Source organism: Sinocyclocheilus grahami, unplaced genomic scaffold (assembly GCF_001515645.1).
Source record: "Sinocyclocheilus grahami isolate Dianchi unplaced genomic scaffold, SAMN03320097.WGS_v1.1 scaffold1373.1, whole genome shotgun sequence".
NCBI lineage: Eukaryota > Metazoa > Chordata > Actinopteri > Cypriniformes > Cyprinidae > Sinocyclocheilus > Sinocyclocheilus grahami.
In genome coordinates this window covers 155,586-176,466 of record NW_015506552.1, presented here as the reverse complement: position 1 = coordinate 176,466, position 20,881 = coordinate 155,586, and the positions used below count along the sequence as shown (strand labels likewise).

Sequence of the window (20,881 nt, the reverse complement as noted above, 5' to 3'; positions counted from 1 at the left end):
CTTCGTTTTAGCTAAAATAGTTTAGTCTAATTGTGTTTGATGTGAACTTCATAAAAGTGTGTGACTGCATTATGTGAGAGGATTGACATCCAGAGGGCAAACATGCACCTGTGTTGTATTTGAGTTCATTTGTTTTTCTTTATATGCATTTGTCTTACTGGATTTTAGTCATATACTGATATATTCATATACATTTATTCATATATCACATATTCTTTAGATTTGACTTCTATTTTTATTTAATTTATACTTTAATAAAAATAGGGCCCAGTGTTCCATGTTAATCTGAAGGGAACTTTCATATTGATTTTTTCACAGGTGTTTTACATGTATTTTGAATGATGCTTTGCATTGTGTTGTGCTTTAGGGTTGAAGGAAATGTTTGTAAACTTGACATAGGTACAGGTAATTTTCTGCCAGGACATTATCTGTTTTTCTATTGATTTTTTTTCTTAGTGTGCATTTGTTTCTTAACAAGCCTCATTTTGCAACTCTGCAAGGCAGCAGGTTTTTCTGTAGCTGGAACAAAGAACAAACTATATTACGGTAAATGTCTGCATTCAAGGTCTTCACGGTCACAAGGCACTGTTAAGAATAGTCCATTCCTTTTGCCTGTGATCATAACATTTGTTTAATATATATCTTTTAAGGCAAATGTTATCTAATAAATTTAGATACCTTCACTTCCTTTCCCAGCTCCTGCGCTGCATCTAGTCATGTCAAGTCTAAATATGCGTATTGCTTTTCAGAATCATTTCAAAACAACTTTACAGAAATCTGTGCCTTACAATCAATGCTGGATACTTAAAAAAGTAATCCACGGTAGATTTACAGCTAATTAGTTAAAATTCTTTAAAATAATCCAATAATCCTTCGTGGTACAGTCACAGAGGGGCTCAAAATCACTTTTCCAGAACATTCTCGTTCACCGTTCCTGGCTGGTGGAACGATCTTCCAACCCCTATCCGGAATGCTGAATCCCTGACAATTTTCAAGCGACAGCTGAAAACTCATCTCTTTCGAAGCTACTTGACTTCATCATAAAAAAAAAAAAATCTATCTCTTTATTTATTACTTCTCTTTCTAGCTTGTACTTACTTGAACAATGTCTAGAAACTTGGTATTACAAGCACTTCCTGTCTGTTTGCCTCTTTAAGAAGAATATCGCTTTATGTATCCCCCAATTGTAAGTCGCTTTGGATAAAAGCGTCTGCTAAAAGACTAAATGCAATAAAATATTTGTGTTTTCTCATCTATTGTCACAAGTGTATTATCTCATCTAAGTCTATAAGTGTATATTACCAGAATATGTATTACAACTAAGATATCTTACTGTATATAAAATAACTGGATAAAAATAATAGTCCAGCTCTTTTTGCAAGAATTATTCTCTTCTCTTCTCTTCGTTCCAAATCGTTCCTTTGAAACAACAATAGCACTTTAAAGATTTTAGTTTCACTTTTATTTTGTAATCCTACAAGACTCGTCCCGCTAGTGACTTTTATTTTGTAATCACCAGAGGCGTCTAAATCAAGGACCTGCATAACAGGCGGCTGATGATACTGCCGGCTGATGCACTATTCATTTAAAAATATAAATAAAGCAGTATTTTGTCGCTGCATACAAGCTCGGATGGAACAGATTATGTTTTCTTTTAATATAGTCAGTTTAATTTGACGAATGTCTGTGGTATTTAAGGAGGAAATGTGTGGATTTATGGAGTCAAAGCGTTAAATGAGGATCATGGCGTTTCCGGAGGGAGAATCACTGGAATCCTGGCTCAGTACGTGCATTATTATCATTTGCATTTCATAATAGGTGTTAATAACACTGCTGTGTTATGTCTTCAATGCTTGCATTAATACCGAATCGTCCGACGTTATTATTCAGCTTGTTCCAGCAGAGTTTCGAATCATACTATAATGAAGGTCTGCTCATATAATATTAATCATCTCATATCGACGTTGCCTGGTAACCTTCTCGGGGCGTCCAATTATGATGCATAAATAATATCAAAGAGCCAAGACTTCATCATAGTAGGAAGCGTTAGTTCGCCAGCGCCTGCCTTCCAGCCAATCAGATATGCCCAGTGTACCAACGTCACATCTCATCATTAATATTCATGAGCCACGCCTTCCCTATAGTATGATTTATCAATTCAGAGTGCATTTTGACCGTCAGATCTGGAGATTATGAGTCCAGGATAGAGTTCAGAGTCCGTGTTCAGCTTCATGTAGGATGAGTTCAGACCAGAGCTTCAGGATTTACAGCAGTGATGGCTAATTCATTACTTATGATCAATTTAAATTATTTTATCCAGGGTGTTAAATAGTACACCAACCATCGTAATACAATGATTTTTGTGGACATGCACCATGAGCATACCATGTAAATACAATTGTACATGACTATGCTAATATTATACATGCATAGCGGTTTTTGTAAAGGACGACTTCTTTATTTTCTTTATATTTTTCTTGTAATCACTGATGGTAATATTGATATGCATCCCTGTGATTGGCCCTCACACTGTTGTGCCAGTGTATCACAGACACAGAGCTCAACGGGGCCGATTGTTTGGTCCTTACGATGGTGTGTGTCCTCCACAGACAAAGCCACACACCCGACCAACAGGCAGGAGGACTGGGAATACATAATCGGGTTTTGTGACCAGATCAATAAGGAGTTGGAAGGGTAAGCATCCGTAATCCAACATGACTGAAAACTACAGGATTCTCTTCTCTAACTGTGTTTGTGTGTGTGTGTTTGTAGTCCTCAGATAGCTGTGAGACTCCTGGTTCACAAAATCCATTCTCAAGAATGGGAAGCCCTTCAAGCTCTGACGGTGAGGGATGTTTTAACACTAGTCCAACATTGCTGCTTTATTATGAGTTTCTTTACAGATGATGTAATGTTTACATGATGTGATGTTGGATGGTTTTGTGTCTCTGTAGGTACTAGAGGCGTGTATGAAAAACTGTGGGCGAAGATTTCACAACGAAATAGCCAGATATAGGTTTTTAAATGAGCTGATTAAAGTGGTTTCACCCAAGGTTAGTGGTTTTTCTGTTACGACTTTTGTATTATTTTTTTTTAGGCTGACCCATAAGTTAGCATCACCCTGGTTCCCTCAAAAGAAAGCCGATAGGATTTTTTTCTTCTTCTATTGCTTTTGGATTATTGCAGAAAATAAACTCTGTGACCAACAAAACTTCAGGATTCTTGCACATCTTGTTCATCATGATAATCTTAACCAATGAACAAAACCTTTTTGAATTTTTAAGCCTAAATACAATCATTACAAGTACAAAAGCTAAACGTAGGCTATAAGCGAACTACACCATGATTGCACAACTTCAACATCACCACCATTAAGTTCGGCTCTTTCAGTCTTTATTTAAAAACATTTACTAAGAAAGTTTGAGTTCGAATAGTTTGCAAGAGTGTGATTATTAACCAGAAACCCACTGGATTCAAGACGATGGAACCAGAGGTGCAAAAATGTGATCTTGTTTCTCATTTTAGGATTCATTTATGTGTGCTTTATAGACGTAATTGACTAATATGTTTAAAAACGTTGTGTTTCAGTATATGGGGGACAGTGTTTCTGACAAGGTGAAGAATAAGATCATTGAGATGCTGTACAGCTGGACGGTGGTGTTTCCCAATGAGGCCAAGATAGCAGACGCGTACCAGACGCTCAAGAGACAAGGTGAGATTTTACAAGTGAACTTTCTCTGGTCTGTCATGAGCGGCTGTCTGATCGATGTGTGTTTCTTTAGGACTTGTGATGTCGGACCCAGAACTGACAGTGGACAAAACCCTGATCCCGTCCCCTCCGACACGGCCCAAAAACCCAGTGTTTGACAATGAGGACATGGGGAAGGTGAGAAACCTGATGGCATCATTTCCTGTGCATGCAAAATCTGAATTTAAATATGCGATTGGGAGGTTTAACTCGATGCGTTTTCCATTTATGAAACTAAGAAAATGTGTTGTTCTGTGATTTGATGGCAGTTGTTGGCTGAACTTCTGAGGAGCAAAAACCCGGAAGATCTCCAGGAGGCGAACAGACTGATCAAAAACATGGTGAAGGAGGTGAGAGGCTCTTTAGACGAGATCAAGATGTTGATCTGATATTTAAAGATGGATGTTTAAACTCCACATGAAAACGATTATTGAATGCAATTTTTAAACAATTAAAGAACTGCATGAAAATTAAAGTGTTTAAAGGAATAAAAGGGAATACAAAAAAAAACGATATTCTTTAAAAAAAAATACTGTAAAATAATGCATTTGAACAAACAATATTGATTAATTCCTTAATAAATGTCTGGTTTACAAAAAAAGTAAATATTCAAATCGGATTTCATGTTGACCCTAATGGTTCAAGGGTGATTGCATCTGTGGTGGCAATTGTATAAACTGCATTAATGTCAGACCTTTTACACACAGATTTACACACTGATTCTGGATCAGGTGTGGCATAATTGATGTGACCGATTGAATCTGTGTTGTGCATGCAGGACGAGGCCCGAGTGCAGAAAATGACCAAACGCAGCAATACGCTGGAGGAAGTGAACAACAACGTCAAGCTCCTGAGCGAAATGCTGAGTCACTACGACAGGAACCGATCGTCAGACGCCGACCACGAGCTCATCAAGGTGAGATCAGACTTGACAACAATCAATGTTTATAAAATGTGCAGACCGAGAAAGTTTAAAGAAATGGCACTTGAGTTTCTAAGCATCAGGTGGTTAAGTTAGTTTGTGGCGGGAAACTAGTTTGATCATAAATCTCCACCAGCTTAGCCCTCAGATATTTCAAGTTTTTCTGCTGTAATTATGACAGAGCTGCTTTTTTTCAACTTATTGATAGTATTTATTAATATAAACTGGTAGTATTACGTTTAAAGAACTGTATTTTCTTCAATACAAACAATAGTCAGTGTGGGGGAAAAAATATGATTTCAGTTTATGTCTTGACATTGTGTTTTTGTTTTTAGCATTTTTATTTAGATTGTTTTAACATATCATTAATAATTTACTACTTTAAATACCTATCCTGCAGCCTCAACCCAGCAACTGGCTGCCTGGTTGAGAACCGCTGGTTTAGTAGCTCTAACAGTTAAATTTCGCTTGTACACTTCCGATTACAGACGTTCTGTACTGTATCATTACAGCTGTTTCCTGTCTGTACTATTACCCCTTATTTACAAGGCACACGTCTGTGGCGTGTTACAGCTCTGACACGGCCACTGGAGATGATCGTGGCCACTCTAGTCAATGCTTGTGTTTATACCAGCCGCGCCGCGGCACGTTTTAAAAGCATCTCAGAAGTGGCTCTCCGTGCTGCTTCGCTAAAGATAGGCGCCTAGTCTATTTTTGGCAGATGCCATGTCCAAGAAACCTCAGAACAGCTCAAATACAAAATAAACGGCCTGTGCAGACTAAAACACCGCTACCAAGTCTTAAACCTTTTCACTCATAATTGAACTTTTAAGTGTATTGACTTTGTATGTAGGCTACAGCACAACAAAGCAGAACATAGCAATAAACTGGACAAAACCATTTAACCAATTTATCCGTGGTAGAACCCCAAAAATAAAAAAGCAACAACGCCGGACAGGCAAATCTTGTGATCTCTTGAATCCAGTTGCTTCTAAAATGCTCCACCGCGTGGAGGACGAAACAAAACCTTGTTGGAGCCGTAATGTGCTACAGATGTGTGCAGTGTAAATAAGGGGTTAGAGCTTGTATAATTAAGTTGATGTAACCATGACAAAAGCACTCATATGTGACCTGACGTCTGTGTCCAGGAGCTGTATGAGCGCTGTGATAAACTACGACGCACCGCATTCAAACTGGCCACTGAGGCGGAGGACAACGACTCCAGTTTGGGTAAACGGCATGATGCTCCGCTTTACTCTCAGAGAAAGATGGAGGATTGTTTATTTGAAATGTTTAGTATTTTTCTGCTTCCTGTAGGGGACATTCTCAAGGCAAACGATGATTTGTCCAGAGTAATCAGCTCTTATAAACGAATCGTAGAAGGACAGGCGGATGACGGCGAGGGTGAAGATCTCAGACCGGCTGCTAGTGAAGGTGACGTCACTTCAGGGATCATCTGTAGATCTTCCCTCAGCAGCAATATTTTGATAATCCAATACATCATATTTTCTTCATGATGTTTCTTGTTTTCTCAGGATGCGAGACCACGGGCACATTGATTGATCTGGCTGGACTGGATGAACCTTCCTCTCCCCCCACCGTCCCTCCTCCTTCTCTTCCTTCTCAGGTCCCGTCAGCCAATCCCACGGCCTCGTCCATCCCCGTGCTGCCACCTCCTCCTCGCCGATTGGCCGGCGGTCACGGCAGTCAGATGAGCAGCCCCAGTCACAAACCTCCTGAGCAGCAGACCTCTCTCTCCCTGCTGGACGATGAACTCTTGTCTCTCGGTAATAAATCTCTTTTAAATTGTTGTGATGCTGTCTGGTGATGCATACCATAGAAATAGGCTATGAGAGGTCACATAAATGTATAAGATACTTATTAAATAAATAAATAATATTAATAAAATAATGATTTTTATTAACATTAATGTTTTTGAAAATGTAAACATTTTTATAATATATAATATAATTGTTATTTAGCATATAAAAACAATACTTGGGAAATAAAAGTTGTAATTGATAAAATAATAATTGCTATAATAATAATAATAATAATATTATTATTATTAATGTTTTTAAAACTGTTTGAAAACTTTTATGTTAATAATTATTATTATTATTAGTAGTAGTATTAATATTAAAATAAAAAAATATTGTTACCAAAGTATATTAAACATTTTTAAAACAATGATCAATAAATACAAATGTATGATTGATATAATAACAATTAATATTATCAATAAGTTTGAAGTATGAAATGTTATTTTTATTAAAAATATATTTTTAATAAAAATAAAATAATACATTACAATTATGATTGCGATTAAAGAGTACATAAAAAGGTTTGAAAACAAGGTTAATTCAAATAAAATTATTAATAATATTTAAATATTCTTCCAGTTTTCATGACTTTACTATTTATTTTATTAGTTTATATGCAATATAACATGCATGAATGTTATCTTACTCTCAGGACTGAATGATCCTCCCTCTGTGCCAAACAGACCGAAATTGGATGAGCTGTCTGGTCAGTGGACGTCCTTACAGGTAGGACCCACGAAACCACTGGACTTACAGATGTTAACAGAGATGACTGAATCTCTCATTTTTTTGGTTGGTCTCTTGCTGTCAGGCTCCTGATCCGGGCCTGGACCTGTTTGGGAGCATTTCGGCTCCGAGCGCCGTCTTTCCGACAACACACACACCTGCGCAGACCTCACACACACCAGCTGCCAGTCAGGGGCTGCAGGATCTCTCCATGCTGGACTTTGGAGGTGGAAAGAGGTACAATTCTGCTCTTCCTGATGAAAACCGCACCTCAAACCAACCTAATGTGGTTTGCACATGCGGAGCGTTTCTTATCAGTCACTTATGAGGGTCCGTGATGTTACAAAGCTCCTTTAGAAGGCAGCTGCCTATGTAGACAGCTTACTCGAGTATATAAATGAGATTTTATTCTATCTCTCAATAGTGTTTCTGGTTTGACTGGCATCGCTGGAGGTACTTTTGGTCTTTCTGGAGGTGTGATGGGCTCCGCGGCCGCCCCTCTTCAGTCTACTAACCTGTTTGTGAGCGCGGCGGTGCCCGGTTCGCCTGCTGTGGCCCGGGCTCAGGCGGTGACAGGCGGCTCAGCTCCGGGCAGCCCTTTCTTTCTGCCCTTCTCATCTCCGTCTCACTCGCTTCAGAGCAGCCCGGCGCGGAGCTCAGAGCCCAGCCTGTCCAACCTGTACGTCCCGCTTGAGTCCATCCGACCCAGTGAGTGATCGCAGTGTGAATCTGAATGAGCTTGACAAGTGACCTAATTGAGTCATTTTCAATTCATCAACTGATTACACTAACAGGACGTGAAGCTCAAAAAAATTGGAGAGCAATAAACACAAAAATAAAAGAATATAATAAATGTGCTTGAAAAGAAAGTCAAAATGTCAGCAAAATGATAAATAATTAAAATCTTAATTATCCTTTGTTGGCATTTGTATTATAGGCTTCATTTTCATTGTGAACAATTAAATATACAAAATATATAAAAAGATTATTATAAGTATATAATTCTTTTTATCATAAATGTATTGTATAAAATGTGATACAATATATAATTTATTATTTCCTTCTTTTAAAATGAATTTCTTTGGTCTGAAATGTGACCCAGAAAGGCTTAGTTCTTTACAATTCATACAAAATTAATATTGAATTAAAATCCTATATTATAATTTATACTATACAATGCTATAAGTAAGGGATCATGTACATCCAGCCGGTTGTTATCTCAGAATAAACAGGGTGATCAGGACTTGTATCAGCCTGAAGGGGTTTATTCTGAGATAACAACCGGCTGGATGTACATTATCCCGCTTATTACACGGCTAAAAGATTTGTTTTGACCATATATGTTGAAATGAATGCTGAAGTCTTCCATTGTAACACGCGGCGGTTAAGTGTTTTCAGTCACAAGATGGCGCCAGACAGTCAGCGATAGCGGAGTGACTCATTAAGCATATACGTAAGTCAAGATAACTCGTAGTACCCGGATGAGCGGTGTGTTATTCAATTTGGCGGTGGTTATCTGGGAATAACATACCGCTGGATGGCGCGATTGACCAATCAGAATCAAGTATTCCACAGAGCCGTGTAATAATATCATTTATATTATAGGCTTATAGATGATTGTATATGTTTCTTATTTATATTATATATTGTATATTAATTTCTTTATATTACACTATAGTTATATAATACAATTATTATAAATATAAATTTTTTTTCTTTTGATTTTGTGGGTGAAATGTGACTTTTTAAATATCCAGACAGCCAAGGTTTCCAAGTGATCCTGCAGCTTGCCTGTTTAACTGTTTTAGTTGCTGAGCTATGACTGTTTCTGCTGGTGTCCTCAGGTAAAGTCTTGCCTGTGACGGTGTACGATAAGGACGGAGTCCGTGTTCTTATGCACTTTGCGATGGACTGTCCGCCGGGTCGACCGGACGTCCTGGTCATGGTGGTGTCGTTGCTCAACACGGCGCCGTTACCCGTGCGAAACATAGTGCTGCAAGCAGCCGTGCCCAAGGTACGACCTCCTCCACTGCCAGCACAGATTTACACAGAGATTTTACACGAATCGTTCATTTGAATCAGTTCTTTAATGATTCAGCTGAACCAACTCGCAACATTCATTTCGATTTAAAATGTGAAATGCCACAGAGCTTTCTTGGAACATGTCTGATGTGTTGTGTTTGTGGCAGTCTATGCGAGTGAAGCTTCAGCCTCCATCAGGTACAGAGATCGCGCCCTTTAACCCCATCCTGCCCCCCGCATCCATCACTCAGGTCATGCTGCTCGCCAACCCACTCAAGGTAGGAGGTCACACACTTCTAATACTTCTTTTATTAGAAAAAACTTATACAAAATCCAATAAAATATAAAAAAAAGGAATAATCTTTTCGAAAATACCTTTTTAAAAAGATTATTATTAAATCTTATTATAAAATTATTTATTTATTGATTGTAATTATTATTTTTAAAAAGAGGGGGGGGGGTAAATAATTAAACCAATCAACAACACAACACTTTGATTCAGCTCATCATAAAGGTTTACCGGTGTTGTGTGTGTGTGTTTCAGGAGTGTGTGCGTTTGCGCTATAAGCTGACGTATCTTCTGGGAGAGCGTCAGTATTCGGAGGTCGGAGAGCTGGATCAGTTTCCTCCAGCGGACAGATGGGGCCCCCTGTAGATCTCACCGTTTACCTGCTCGAACTCTTTAATGTTCATTCCCAAGTATCGTCATTCATTTGTGCTCTTTATTTATTTTCAATCAGTGTTTTACTGTAGCCTTGTGAAGCAGCATTTGATGCTTGATGATTTTCGCGAAAATTCTAGCTGGATGTTAATACAATAACGCAAGTCAGTGACACACATGATGGTCTGAAGCCGAAGCGCGTGTTTCAGCGGTTGATCTTTTGTGTGCTGCCAGTACAGAGGTTTACCATGGTAATCGTAGTTTCTGTCAAAATACCATAGTAAAACAATAATTAACTGGCACTTTCAACAAATAGAGTACAAAGTTATGATTAGAAAATTTCATTAAAAAAAAATCATTAATTTATGTGAAATATGCTAATTACTACAAACTTGACTGAATGATTTGTGTATTAATTTAGGCTAAATTTAAAAACTTTTACCAGTGATATTTTAGTATCATTGAGATACTATAATAGTTGTTTTAAAAGTATTTACAAATATATTTTTATTTTTGTATTTTGTTTTCATTTACAGTTTTAGTAACTATGTTTTTACATTTGGGCGGCATTATGCTAATATTTCCACATAGTGAGGTAGATATGTGGGGGCGTGTTAGAACGAGCCGTTTTAGGGGGGCGTGGCAGAGTCTTAACTTTGATAAAGAATATCTCTTTGGTTTTGAGACTTTAGTCTTTGCAACTTCAGGGATCTTATCTATGCACAATCAGCTTGTAACACTCCAAAGAGAAAGCAAAACTTGAAATCGCATCACATGACCCCTTTAATATATTAGCAACACACCAACGGACGATAACGGTCTGCTTTTCAAACTGCACGCTTCAGTTACGGCATTGCAGCCCGCGTACGCGGTTTTAGTTCTGATTGGCTGTCTGTTTATCGTTTATCAGTGGGACAAAAGTCGCTCTATTAAGCCCTGTTCACACCAAGAACATAACTATAAGGATAACGATTAGTGTCTACACCAGCGAACGCACGTCTGCCGCTTTAAATTCTTGAGCTCGTTACAGCAGGATGGATTCTGATTAGTGATGTTTCATTCGTGAACGAATCGTTCTTTTTGAACTAATCTTTTAAGTGAACGAATCGTTCTCGTAATCCATTGGCTCATATTTCTCGTTCACTGAAATTCCTCCCTCCAGAGCAGCGCAGCGCATGCGCAGATCAGTGAACCGGGTAGCTGTCAAAGAATGACTAAACCTCGAGCCAATAGCCTTCGAGTTTGAGATGTGACGGAGCATGTGATTTGTTGAATGTAGTGAACGAATACTCCCTTCACTGAACAAGTTTCTTTTGAGTCTTGAGATCTCTTCTTGAGAGATCTTCTCGTTCGTGAATGAAATGATAATAAAGCCAAATCAGTTTTTGTAACAAGTGAATACGTTCATTGACTTAAAGGTCCCATATTGTCAAATCTGAAATTTCCTGGCTTTTTTCACGATAACTGAGGTCTAGGGGCTATTTAACTACTATATAAGTTTCAAAACAGTCAGTCCACAGTAAACTGCACACAGCCTGCATAAAGTAGCTGTGATTTTTCACGAACCGTTGTGACTTCCGTAAAAAGTTGACGTCAGAACTACACAGTCACCGCTTTCAGTCACCACCCCGAGCACCGCCCACCGTCGCACTCTCCTTTTGCCAAACCCCCAGACAACAGTGCGGAAACATGTCGAAAAAGGTTAACTTTAACCACGAAACCAGATCGGCCGACCTGTAACGTTACACTCTCACTCAAAGGATGGACGAGATGCAAGAAACATAGACATATGGCAAGAAATCTGTTGACGCACCCATAACAACAAAAGACAATACTTTATTGAACCTTTTCTGATAAGAAGTGTGCGCTGCAAACGCGAGCATTTTTGACGATCGTTTCTGTCCAGTCTGCTCGTTTTATCGTGTTTAACCACAGCTGTCGTCGGTTTTTTGTCTGGCAGTGGTAGCAGATATGCGATCAAATTTCTAATTTGAGGCTGTATTACGTCGATTCTGTATTACGTCGATCCTTATGTAGCCGAATCCTAGACCCTAGTTACCTGTGGTTGGCCTGGCCGTGCGTCACTCAGAACACAACAGGCCAATCAGAAGAGAGGCTCATGAATATTAATTAGACAGACCAAAATCGACCTGTTCTCAGCAGAGCTCCTGAGAAAGGAGCTGTAAAAAAATATTGAGATGGTTTTTGGTACTTATACCGCAAATATATATTCTTAAGGACATCAAGACCTCAAATAAAACTCCAGAAAGGTGTAAAATATGGGACCTTTAAGACACAACACATAAGACACTCCTTTTCGCCACCTGCTGGCGTATTTATGTAATATGAAGAAATGGTCACTGAACTATTCAGTGAATGAATCTGAACGAATCATTTTGGTGAACGAACTGAAAATGTACGAATCTCTTGAAAGAATCAAAATTTCCATCACTAATTCTGATTGGCTGTCAAATTGTTTTTATCGTTCATCAGCTGGAGAAAAATCATTTTGAAAGTGATTCCAACGATATCGATTCTCTGTCTTTATCGTTATAGTTGTGGCGTGGACTCTGCTATTCTTTAATATTGAGAACGATTTTTAGAACTATATCTTTATCGTTATCTTTATAGTTATTGTCCTTGGTGTGAATGGGCCTTTAGTGATTCCAACGATATATCGTTCATCGGTGTCGATAATGTAACTGAATGTGCTATTCTCTTGAATGATTATTAAAATGTTATGGTTATAGTTCTTAGTGCGAAAGGGACTTAAAGCAACCTGCATAATAAACTATGTACCTATAAGGCCAGTAACGTTTTGATGCACCAAAAAATTAAATAAAAAATACACTAGTTGGTTTATAATTCTTTTCCATCCCTGTATAATTCTTACAGTTAACAGGCCATTTAAGTTGCTGTACCTTTTTTTTTTTTTTTTGCAAATACCGGAAAAAGTTTTATAAAAGAAGTCCGTTTTTATCCAAGTTTATGAATTATGTACAGGACACAAAGAGTGGAAAAACAGCTGTAAGTGACTGGATGCTCAGATATAATTATGTTTCTATCGTTCCCTCTTTCACGATGGCCATGGTGAGGTTACGGGCCAGAGCCAGTCGCAGGAGCTCCGTCTTCGTGGACTCGATATCTTCATCCTGAAACACAGAAGAAAAACAACTTAAAACAACCTAATTCACAACTAAACATGATAATAAACTTCTCTTGGATGTTCTAGATGATTTGTACCTGGTCTGTCAGGTTTGAGTGTTTGGTCCCGGAGTTCAGCTCCTCCAGACAGGACATGAGCTCATACGTCTGATCCACTGAGAAGATCACCTTTACATGCAAACAAACAGAGCCATTTAAACAAAACAACACTAATGGTCAAGTTTTATAGATTAAGCTGATATAATACAAACTAGCCAATGTTATTTTATGACGGTAATGATCTTAAAAGCCTTTTAATCTAAATCAATCGGCTTAAAATGCTGACGTTCGGGAGATAAATATTTATTGATGGTACGGATTTCTTCACTGAGGTAACTGTGTGACTGTAAAGCATGAGTTGTCTGTCTTGACCTCTTTCTGCTCCAGCAGCGGCAGCGCGTCGGTCAGCAGCGTCATCCACAGACTGCGCGGAGCGATCTTTGCCGTCATGAGGGACAGCAGGAGTCTGGCCGCCTCTGAGAACCGCTTCTCACCGTAAAGCCTGTGAAACTCACGGTACTTTCCTGTAAACACACAGAGTCATGCATCTCATGGTTAAAAGGCATGGCTGAACTTGTATTAGAAATCATTTTTACACATGTAACATGACATCTTTTAAAATTAAACCGTATATTAGAAAAGAAAAACAGTTTTTATCATTTGGGAACTGACTGGATGGATTAAAGAAAAGTAATCTTATTTTAAGAGTATTTTACTTACCCCACTGGCAAATAATTGTACTTGTTTTAAGCAAAATGCACTTAATTTAGATTTTTTTTTTCCCCCCAGGATACAAGACTTAAGTATCTTGCGTCTTTTTTTTCCTAGTAAATGCATCTTGATTTAAGAATGTTCAGATATTTTGACTAGAAACAAGACAAAAAAATGTTGGCAGTGAAGTCAAAACTGAATGTGCATTTACCAAAAACAGTGACTGGCTAGCTTTAGATATTTAATTTTAATGTTTGATGAGCAAGTTATTGCATGAAAGAGAAACACGTTTAGTTTTTTTTAAATGAACGTGGCTGAGGAATCGATCACAGTTGTGCAGGAAAGCTGAACGAAAGCAGTGTTCAACGGATCTGAGAATGAACGGCAGACTGAAATGAGACACGCGCTGAATTATAGAGGATCTTGTGCTTCAGATAAATCTCATAAATGGCATCGGCCTCTCATATTGTACCTAAAAACGTCAGACTGTCACTGAGTAGCATGGCGGGACCCAGATTGTCCAACAAATCCAGATCTGTGAAAGAGCCTTTGTTACTGTAATCCTGAAGAAACCTGTGGGGGTGGGGGGGGGGGGGGGGGGGGGGGAAGCATGGGTTAGGAAAAAGGCCAATATAATAACTTCTAGATATTGACATAGACAGCCAGATTGATAGTGTGTAACCTCTCAGAGATGAGTGTAGCGAACGCAGCGTCTTTGGCTCTGATAGTCCAGGACAGAGCAGATCCCAGTCTGTTGTTCCTCAGAGCTCTTTTAGCCATGATCTTACAGATACTGCGCACTGAAACACACACAGATCCACTCTTACTACATCTGTAATGATGGCTTTGTCTCACAGTCTTTGATTATCAGCACTCAATCAGAACGAGCTGCTCATTTACAGACTTGTAAGCAAACAATCACAGTTTACTGTTTAAGTCTGAAACTCTGAGATAGTTGAGGTCACTCACCCTGTTCACTCATCTGTCTGTCCTCACAGATCCGCAGGACTTTAATGGCTTTGCGTTCGGTGTCGAGCGGGACTCTCTCGATCTGCAGCTCCAGATACACACGACCGAACTCAGGACAGTGATCGAAATAATCCACCGCCAGCTGCCACAGACTAACACGCACATGCATGAATGATAAATACATTATTCTGAGCAGTTCATTATTGGACCAGATTGGGTAAATCAAGATTCACTCGGAGTCAAGCATATGTGGGTCATATTAAAAAAATAATTATAGTAAATGAAAATGAAAATGATTGTGTTTATATATAATGATATATATATACAGTGGGTACGGAAAGTATTCAGACCCCCTTAAATTTTTCACTCTTTGTTATATTGCAGCCATTTGCTAAAATCATTTAAGTTCATTTTTTTTCCTCAATGTACACACAGCACCCCATATTGACAGAAAAACACAGCATTGTTGACATTTTTGCAGATTTATTAAAAAAGAAAAACTGATAATTTATATATATATATATATATATATATATAGTTCTTATATTTTGCATAAAATGATTATTGCATATTGATATATTGGAGAAAATAATGCTTTACAATGATGGGGAAATTTGCTGTCATGAAAGTTACTATATAACTTGATAAAACAATTTTTTTGGAAAATATAATTTCTTATTTTTCTTTTAGGGTAAAGTGTGATCTAGACTTGTTTTCATGAGATTGAACACTTTAGTCCTCAGTCTGCAGAGATAAATAATGCTTTTCAATCACCTGTGATGCGTGAAGAGACCCGAGGCATACTCCAAAACCAGAAACTCACGCAGATTAGACCCAAAACTACAGAAACACAAAACCAGAACGGCGTTATGAGCATCACATCAACCAAAACCTCCTCAAATAGCCACATGAATCTGTAGGTTTAGCTCATTTACATATATGAATGGAAAATGGTCCTAAAACACCAAAATATGATTTTTTTCATGGGCAAGAAATCTTGACTGACATAAGTGTACAATCATTAGTCTGTCAGATCTGAACGCTTGATCTGATGTGAGATACGCACTGGAGGTTGTGCGACTGCAGGAGTTTGCAGTGATCCAGCAGGTCTGTCAGATGAGCCACGAACCACCAGTTATTGAGCGCGATGCTGCAGAGACATCAAACGTCTGTGTTAGTTTGGAGGATTCACAGACTCTTCTTCTGAAAATATGTTAATTCAGTATACACATTATCCCACCGGTTACAATTGTGACTGACCATAAAATAGAAATGTTCACATACTTTTCCAAAAGAAACAAAAATATTGATTACTTCAAAGGGTTACTAATGACACATCATTTGGATATTTTCATGTCTGGGAAAAATTTGGGTTAAAATGCGTTTTAAACAAAGTTAAGTGGTTTTCATTACCCATTTTACTCTTAGTAATTTAGTAATTTAATACATTTCATAATTGAAAAGTTTAGTGCAGAAGTATCGAATCGGTATCGATATCGACGATATCGGGGACACTTCATTTCCAGCGTTATCGTTGACATAATTGCAAAGATATTATTTAAACTGAGCTGGATGTTGACATCACTGAATTCAATGATGAACTGTCTTTAACTGAAAAATTTGTGTTTACTATTGTCATTTTGCATTATTGACACTATTTTCCTAATTAATGCTGTTCAGTTGCTTTGTCACAATCTGTATTGTTAAAAGCGCTATATAAATAAAGGTGACATGACTTGACTTGACTTGACTGCCTTGAAAAATATCGATATCGCATCGAAAACAAAATAAGGGGTATCGCCCATCCCTACTGAATGTGTGTCTGTACTGAGAGATGTTAACGCACCTGCAGTCTTTGATCACCTGATGCAGGTCAAACTCAAAGGCTGACAGCAGGATGATGTCCAGAGGCTCCGGAGACGCCCGTGGACCCAGAAACATGTTCATGCTCGACTGCAACACAAACACAAGGTCAGTATGACATATGGAGCTGGACAGCTGGAGTTTATAGCTTTATTCACAGTGGAATCTATCAAATCAAGTTCAGATATCATGACTAATTGTTTGTATGATATCAGGCAGCTTTACTTGTACTGCATGCTGGGTTATTATAGTTAGCTAAAACTAAAACCATAAAAAAACACAACTTTTATTAAAAATAAATAAATTTTAAAACGCATAATAAAAACACTATTTTATTCAGCTAGTTGTCAAAGCAACATTTCTAATTTTCATTTAACTTGATTCTTTTAGATATTCAAATAAAATAACTCAAAGTATGAAAAACTTTAGCAGAAATATATATTAAAACATTTTATATATTTTATTTCGGCTAGATGTCAAGGCAACATTTCTAATTTTCATTTACTTTAACTTAATATATTAAAACAACCATAATAAACCACAATAAAAATAAATAAATAAACAATAATAAAAAGCAATAAAAAACTACAGACAAATAGAAGAAAACTATAGACAAAACAACTATAGACAAATAAAAACAAAATCATTAAAAATGACAAACATGCATCAAAACTACCAAAACTTTAAAAGGAAACATTAAAATAAATTAATATTAAAATAAAATAAACTTTAACTGAAATAATTTATATATAATTAAAAAAAAAAATGTTTCAGCTAGTTGCCAGGGCAAGAATTATAATAAAATAATAAAAATAGAAATTCCAAAAAAGAAACTAATTAAAAAATATTGAAATAAACTTTATCTTTAGATGAAAGAGCACTGACAAAGCCTTATTTTGTTAATATGAAGAGATTTTTTTTTTTTTTTTTGATTTGGGGCTTGTTTTAAAATTTCAATTTAGTTTTGTTTTTTACATTTACATTAGCCTATATTTAAATGCTGTCATTTAGCAGATGCTTTTATCCAAAGCGACTTTCAAATGAGGACAATAGAAGCAATCAAAACGAACAAAAGAGCAATATTATGCAAGTGCTATATTAGTATATTATTATAGTGTTATATTTCAATTTTACAAAGAAACGTGCAGCATTTTGTCCAAGCAATAAGGACACATTTAATTTATAATTTGTCTTGAATCTCATTTTGTCAAAAAAAAAATCGTGAATCAAATCGAATCGTGAGTTGAGTGAATCGTTACGTCCCTATCATTTAGTTTAACTTGATATACTAAAATTACTAAAACTTAAAATGAAAAAAAATAAATAAAAAGGAAACAAAATCTAAAAAGTCAAAACTCATTTAAAATAGTAATAAAAACTAGAACAGGATCTCAGTGACACTGATATGTAACTGGTTGTATGTACTTGTGCGTAGTAGTGCAGGTCGGGTGGTTTGATTGTAGGGTGAGTGAAGAGCAGCCGTGTGACCAGGAAGTGATACCAGGTGCTCAGCAGCTCTTTCTGCTCCAGTAACGTGTCCTCATCACCAACCAGGATCTGACAGAGACAGACAGAGTCAGGATCACGCGCTCTCAGCAGACTCAATCAAAGCTCATCAGAGGTCGGCACTCTTCACCTTGCAGATGGTCTCCAGGTGACGGTTGCTAGCGAAGGTGTTGTCTTGGAGACAGCGGTCACACTCCTCGTGCCAGTGTCTCCATTTGACTTCAAACTCAGTCAGCGTTTGAGTTCCTGTGGGCTGCACCAACAAACACGCGTGCAGAATTCAATTATTTTAGCGGCAATATGTATAGTGACAATGTTTTATAAAAGTGACAAGCTCTAAATTTAAGGGTAAATCTCTCAAAAACAGGTTGTGTTTCACCCCAAAATCAATAGATTTACATAGAAAATGAAGCCTATTGAACATTTTCTATTTCTATTACTGGTGGTGGTTGGGAAGAGACCCCCCCCACATGATTGTGAAGCGCTTTGGGTGAACAGCAATACACAAAAAAGCGTTATATAAATGCAAAATTCATTCCTGATCCATTAACATTTCTGCATTTAATTTTTTATTCTGCTTTATTTCATATTTTTTCTGTAGTTCTCAATTGTGAGTCAATTATGTTGATGCATTTACATCACTATATATTAAAGACAACAAAATGAATACTACAAAAATGTATAAATACAATAAAATTTCAAAATGCAATTAAATATATTTTATACATATAGTTTTAATTAATATATTATATAATATGTAAACTACTGTTCATATTTTTTCGTCAGAAGATTTAAACTTTTTTTGAAAGGAGTCCCTTCTGTTCATCAATGCAGCATTTAGTTCATCAAAAATAAAGTAAAAACAGTAATAATGTGAAATACTATTATAATTTAAAATAACGAATTACTATTGTAATATATAATAAAATGTATTTCATTCCTGTGATGTAAAGCTGAATTTTCAGCATCATTACTCCAGTCTTCAGTGTCACATGATCCTCCAGAAATCATTCTATGATGATTTGCTGCTGACCCCAAAAGTTTTTTTAATGCATTTTTTTTGCATTGCAGTATTAAGAATTTAGAGTTTAAATGTGCTTCATTGTAAGTATACAATGAAATCTTATAATATGCTTCATTTTCTTGAATAGCATATAATTTCTTCTGATTTTGGGGTGAAATACAACACGTTCTTATCCAGTTTAGGAAAAGCATGTCCTGATGCACGTACATTAAATATGGGCATGGTCTGTAACAGGCCGTCCATGCGTTTGAACACAGAGCTGCTCTCCGCCCGCAGAGACGCCTGTTTGGACAGCACCTGACGGGCTTCATCCGTACGGCCCTGCAGGACTAAACTGATCACCTGCACACACACACACACAGACGTAAGGACACGGATGATGATGTTCAGATGTTCTGGAGGTCAGAGGTCAAGCGTTTCGTACCACGTCCCAGTAGGACTGATGCTGGGCGGGGCTGTCGCTCTGTAACACCTCTCGCGCTTTCGCGTCCACGTCCGACTTGTGCAGACGCACCCAATCCAGCAGCTGGAGCAACAGAGATCCGGCTGCAACATCCCAACAAAATCAAGTCAGAAAAACTAGGATAAAATGGCCTGCTCGAATCTAGGTTTCTGACAGTTTTAGACGCCTCTACCTGGCGCTGCGTCGATGAAGAGAACCTCACACAAGTTCCATATGAGCTCTATCGCCAAGAGAATAGAGACCTAGAGAGATCAGAAGAACATTCAACTTCAGTAATCTGATGTATTTCTGAGTCAAACAGAATATTCATTTAAGAACCATAAGGACAGGACTTTATTTTAATCCATCAGGGTTTGTTAGATCACAATATTATTTTTCTCTGCTCATATGACCTTCATTCAATCAGAAAGACTGTTTCAGAATCAGAGCAAGATGTTATATTGCAATAACTAGGATAAAATGGCCTGCTCGAATCTAGGTTTCTGACAGTTTTAGACGCCTCTACCTGGCGCTGCGTCGATGAAGAGAACCTCACACAAGTTCCATATGAGCTCTATCGCCAAGAGAATAGAGACCTAGAGAGATCAGAAGAACATTCAACTTCAGTAATTTGACGTATTTCTGAGTCAAACTGAATATTCATTTAAGAACCATAAGGACAGGACTTTATTTTAATCCATCAGGGTTTGTTAGATCACAATATTATTTTTCTCTGCTCATATGACCTTCATTCAATCAGAAAGACTGTTTCAGAATCAGAGCAAGATGTTATATTGCAATAAAAAAGATCACAAAGATATGTTTACCTTTAGAAAAACTCATTTAGAACTTTTTATTAATTTATTATTATTAAAATACAGAATGCATAAATATGATGTTTTTGTTGTTGTAATTTATCATAAATGTATCTTTATAAAGCATATAAAATAATAGTTAGAATGCATGCTAGGGATGTAACGATTGACCGCGAGCCGGTTGAAAATCGATTCAAATATGTGACGATTCAAATCGGTTGAGATGCTAAACAAATCGCGATTCATTTAGGGGTAGGAGTTTATATGAATGCATGTCTGAGGGGAACTTACTGTCTTTAGAAAAGTTTAGATGGTATTTTTTCTTCTAATATTGCCTCTGCATAATGCATATTAAAGTTCATAAGTGCAGCGCTGCTTTGTTTACAGCGGGAACCAAGGAAATGCTTTAAGTGCCACCTGCTGGCAGAGAGTGAATCTGCGTCTC

The 20,881-nt window shown here is 37.3% G+C and overlaps 2 protein-coding genes across 3 annotated transcripts in view; one reads left to right on the top strand and one right to left on the bottom strand.

Moving 5' to 3' along the window:
- Positions 1 to 1,525: 1,525 nt before the first annotated feature.
- On the top strand, positions 1,526 to 10,321 carry gga3b (golgi associated, gamma adaptin ear containing, ARF binding protein 3b). Its single transcript, XM_016255829.1, has 17 exons — positions 1,526 to 1,783; positions 2,610 to 2,694; positions 2,773 to 2,845; positions 2,955 to 3,053; positions 3,589 to 3,712; positions 3,783 to 3,886; positions 4,018 to 4,098; positions 4,527 to 4,664; positions 5,819 to 5,900; positions 5,988 to 6,104; positions 6,206 to 6,457; positions 7,146 to 7,219; positions 7,305 to 7,456; positions 7,644 to 7,927; positions 9,064 to 9,233; positions 9,409 to 9,519; positions 9,786 to 10,321. Exons 1-17 carry the CDS (start codon positions 1,735 to 1,737, stop codon positions 9,894 to 9,896), a joined length of 2,106 nt encoding a protein of 701 aa, XP_016111315.1. The 5' UTR covers positions 1,526 to 1,734; the 3' UTR covers positions 9,897 to 10,321.
- Positions 10,322 to 12,871: 2,550 nt separating this feature from the next.
- nup85 (nucleoporin 85) overlaps positions 12,872 to 20,881 on the bottom strand; it is a 12,212-nt gene continuing 4,202 nt past the window's right edge. For both annotated transcript variants that reach the window (XM_016255831.1, XM_016255832.1), the window contains exons 6-19: positions 20,148 to 20,217; positions 19,604 to 19,725; positions 19,387 to 19,521; positions 18,286 to 18,408; positions 18,075 to 18,206; positions 16,633 to 16,739; positions 15,853 to 15,936; positions 15,561 to 15,626; positions 14,787 to 14,938; positions 14,500 to 14,617; positions 14,290 to 14,390; positions 13,479 to 13,630; positions 13,146 to 13,235; positions 12,872 to 13,054 (exon numbers count right to left, since the gene is read on the bottom strand). In XM_016255831.1, the coding sequence (XP_016111317.1) occupies positions 12,956 to 13,054; positions 13,146 to 13,235; positions 13,479 to 13,630; positions 14,290 to 14,390; positions 14,500 to 14,617; positions 14,787 to 14,938; positions 15,561 to 15,626; positions 15,853 to 15,936; positions 16,633 to 16,739; positions 18,075 to 18,206; positions 18,286 to 18,408; positions 19,387 to 19,521; positions 19,604 to 19,725; positions 20,148 to 20,217 (1,551 nt within the window). In that variant the 3' untranslated portion in view covers positions 12,872 to 12,955. The remainder of the gene's footprint in view (positions 13,055 to 13,145; positions 13,236 to 13,478; positions 13,631 to 14,289; positions 14,391 to 14,499; positions 14,618 to 14,786; positions 14,939 to 15,560; positions 15,627 to 15,852; positions 15,937 to 16,632; positions 16,740 to 18,074; positions 18,207 to 18,285; positions 18,409 to 19,386; positions 19,522 to 19,603; positions 19,726 to 20,147; positions 20,218 to 20,881) is intronic.

Excerpts from the sequence above, each read along its gene's own strand:
- gga3b (XM_016255829.1), top strand. The coding sequence starts at position 1,735 with ATGAGGATCATGGCGTTTCCGGAGGGAGAATCACTGGAATCCTGGCTC. Across the intron at positions 2,695-2,772 it reads ATCAATAAGGAGTTGGAAGG|TCCTCAGATAGCTGTGAGAC; the intron begins GTAAGCATCCGT and ends GTGTGTTTGTAG. Across the intron at positions 6,458-7,145 it reads CGATGAACTCTTGTCTCTCG|GACTGAATGATCCTCCCTCT; the intron begins GTAATAAATCTC and ends TCTTACTCTCAG.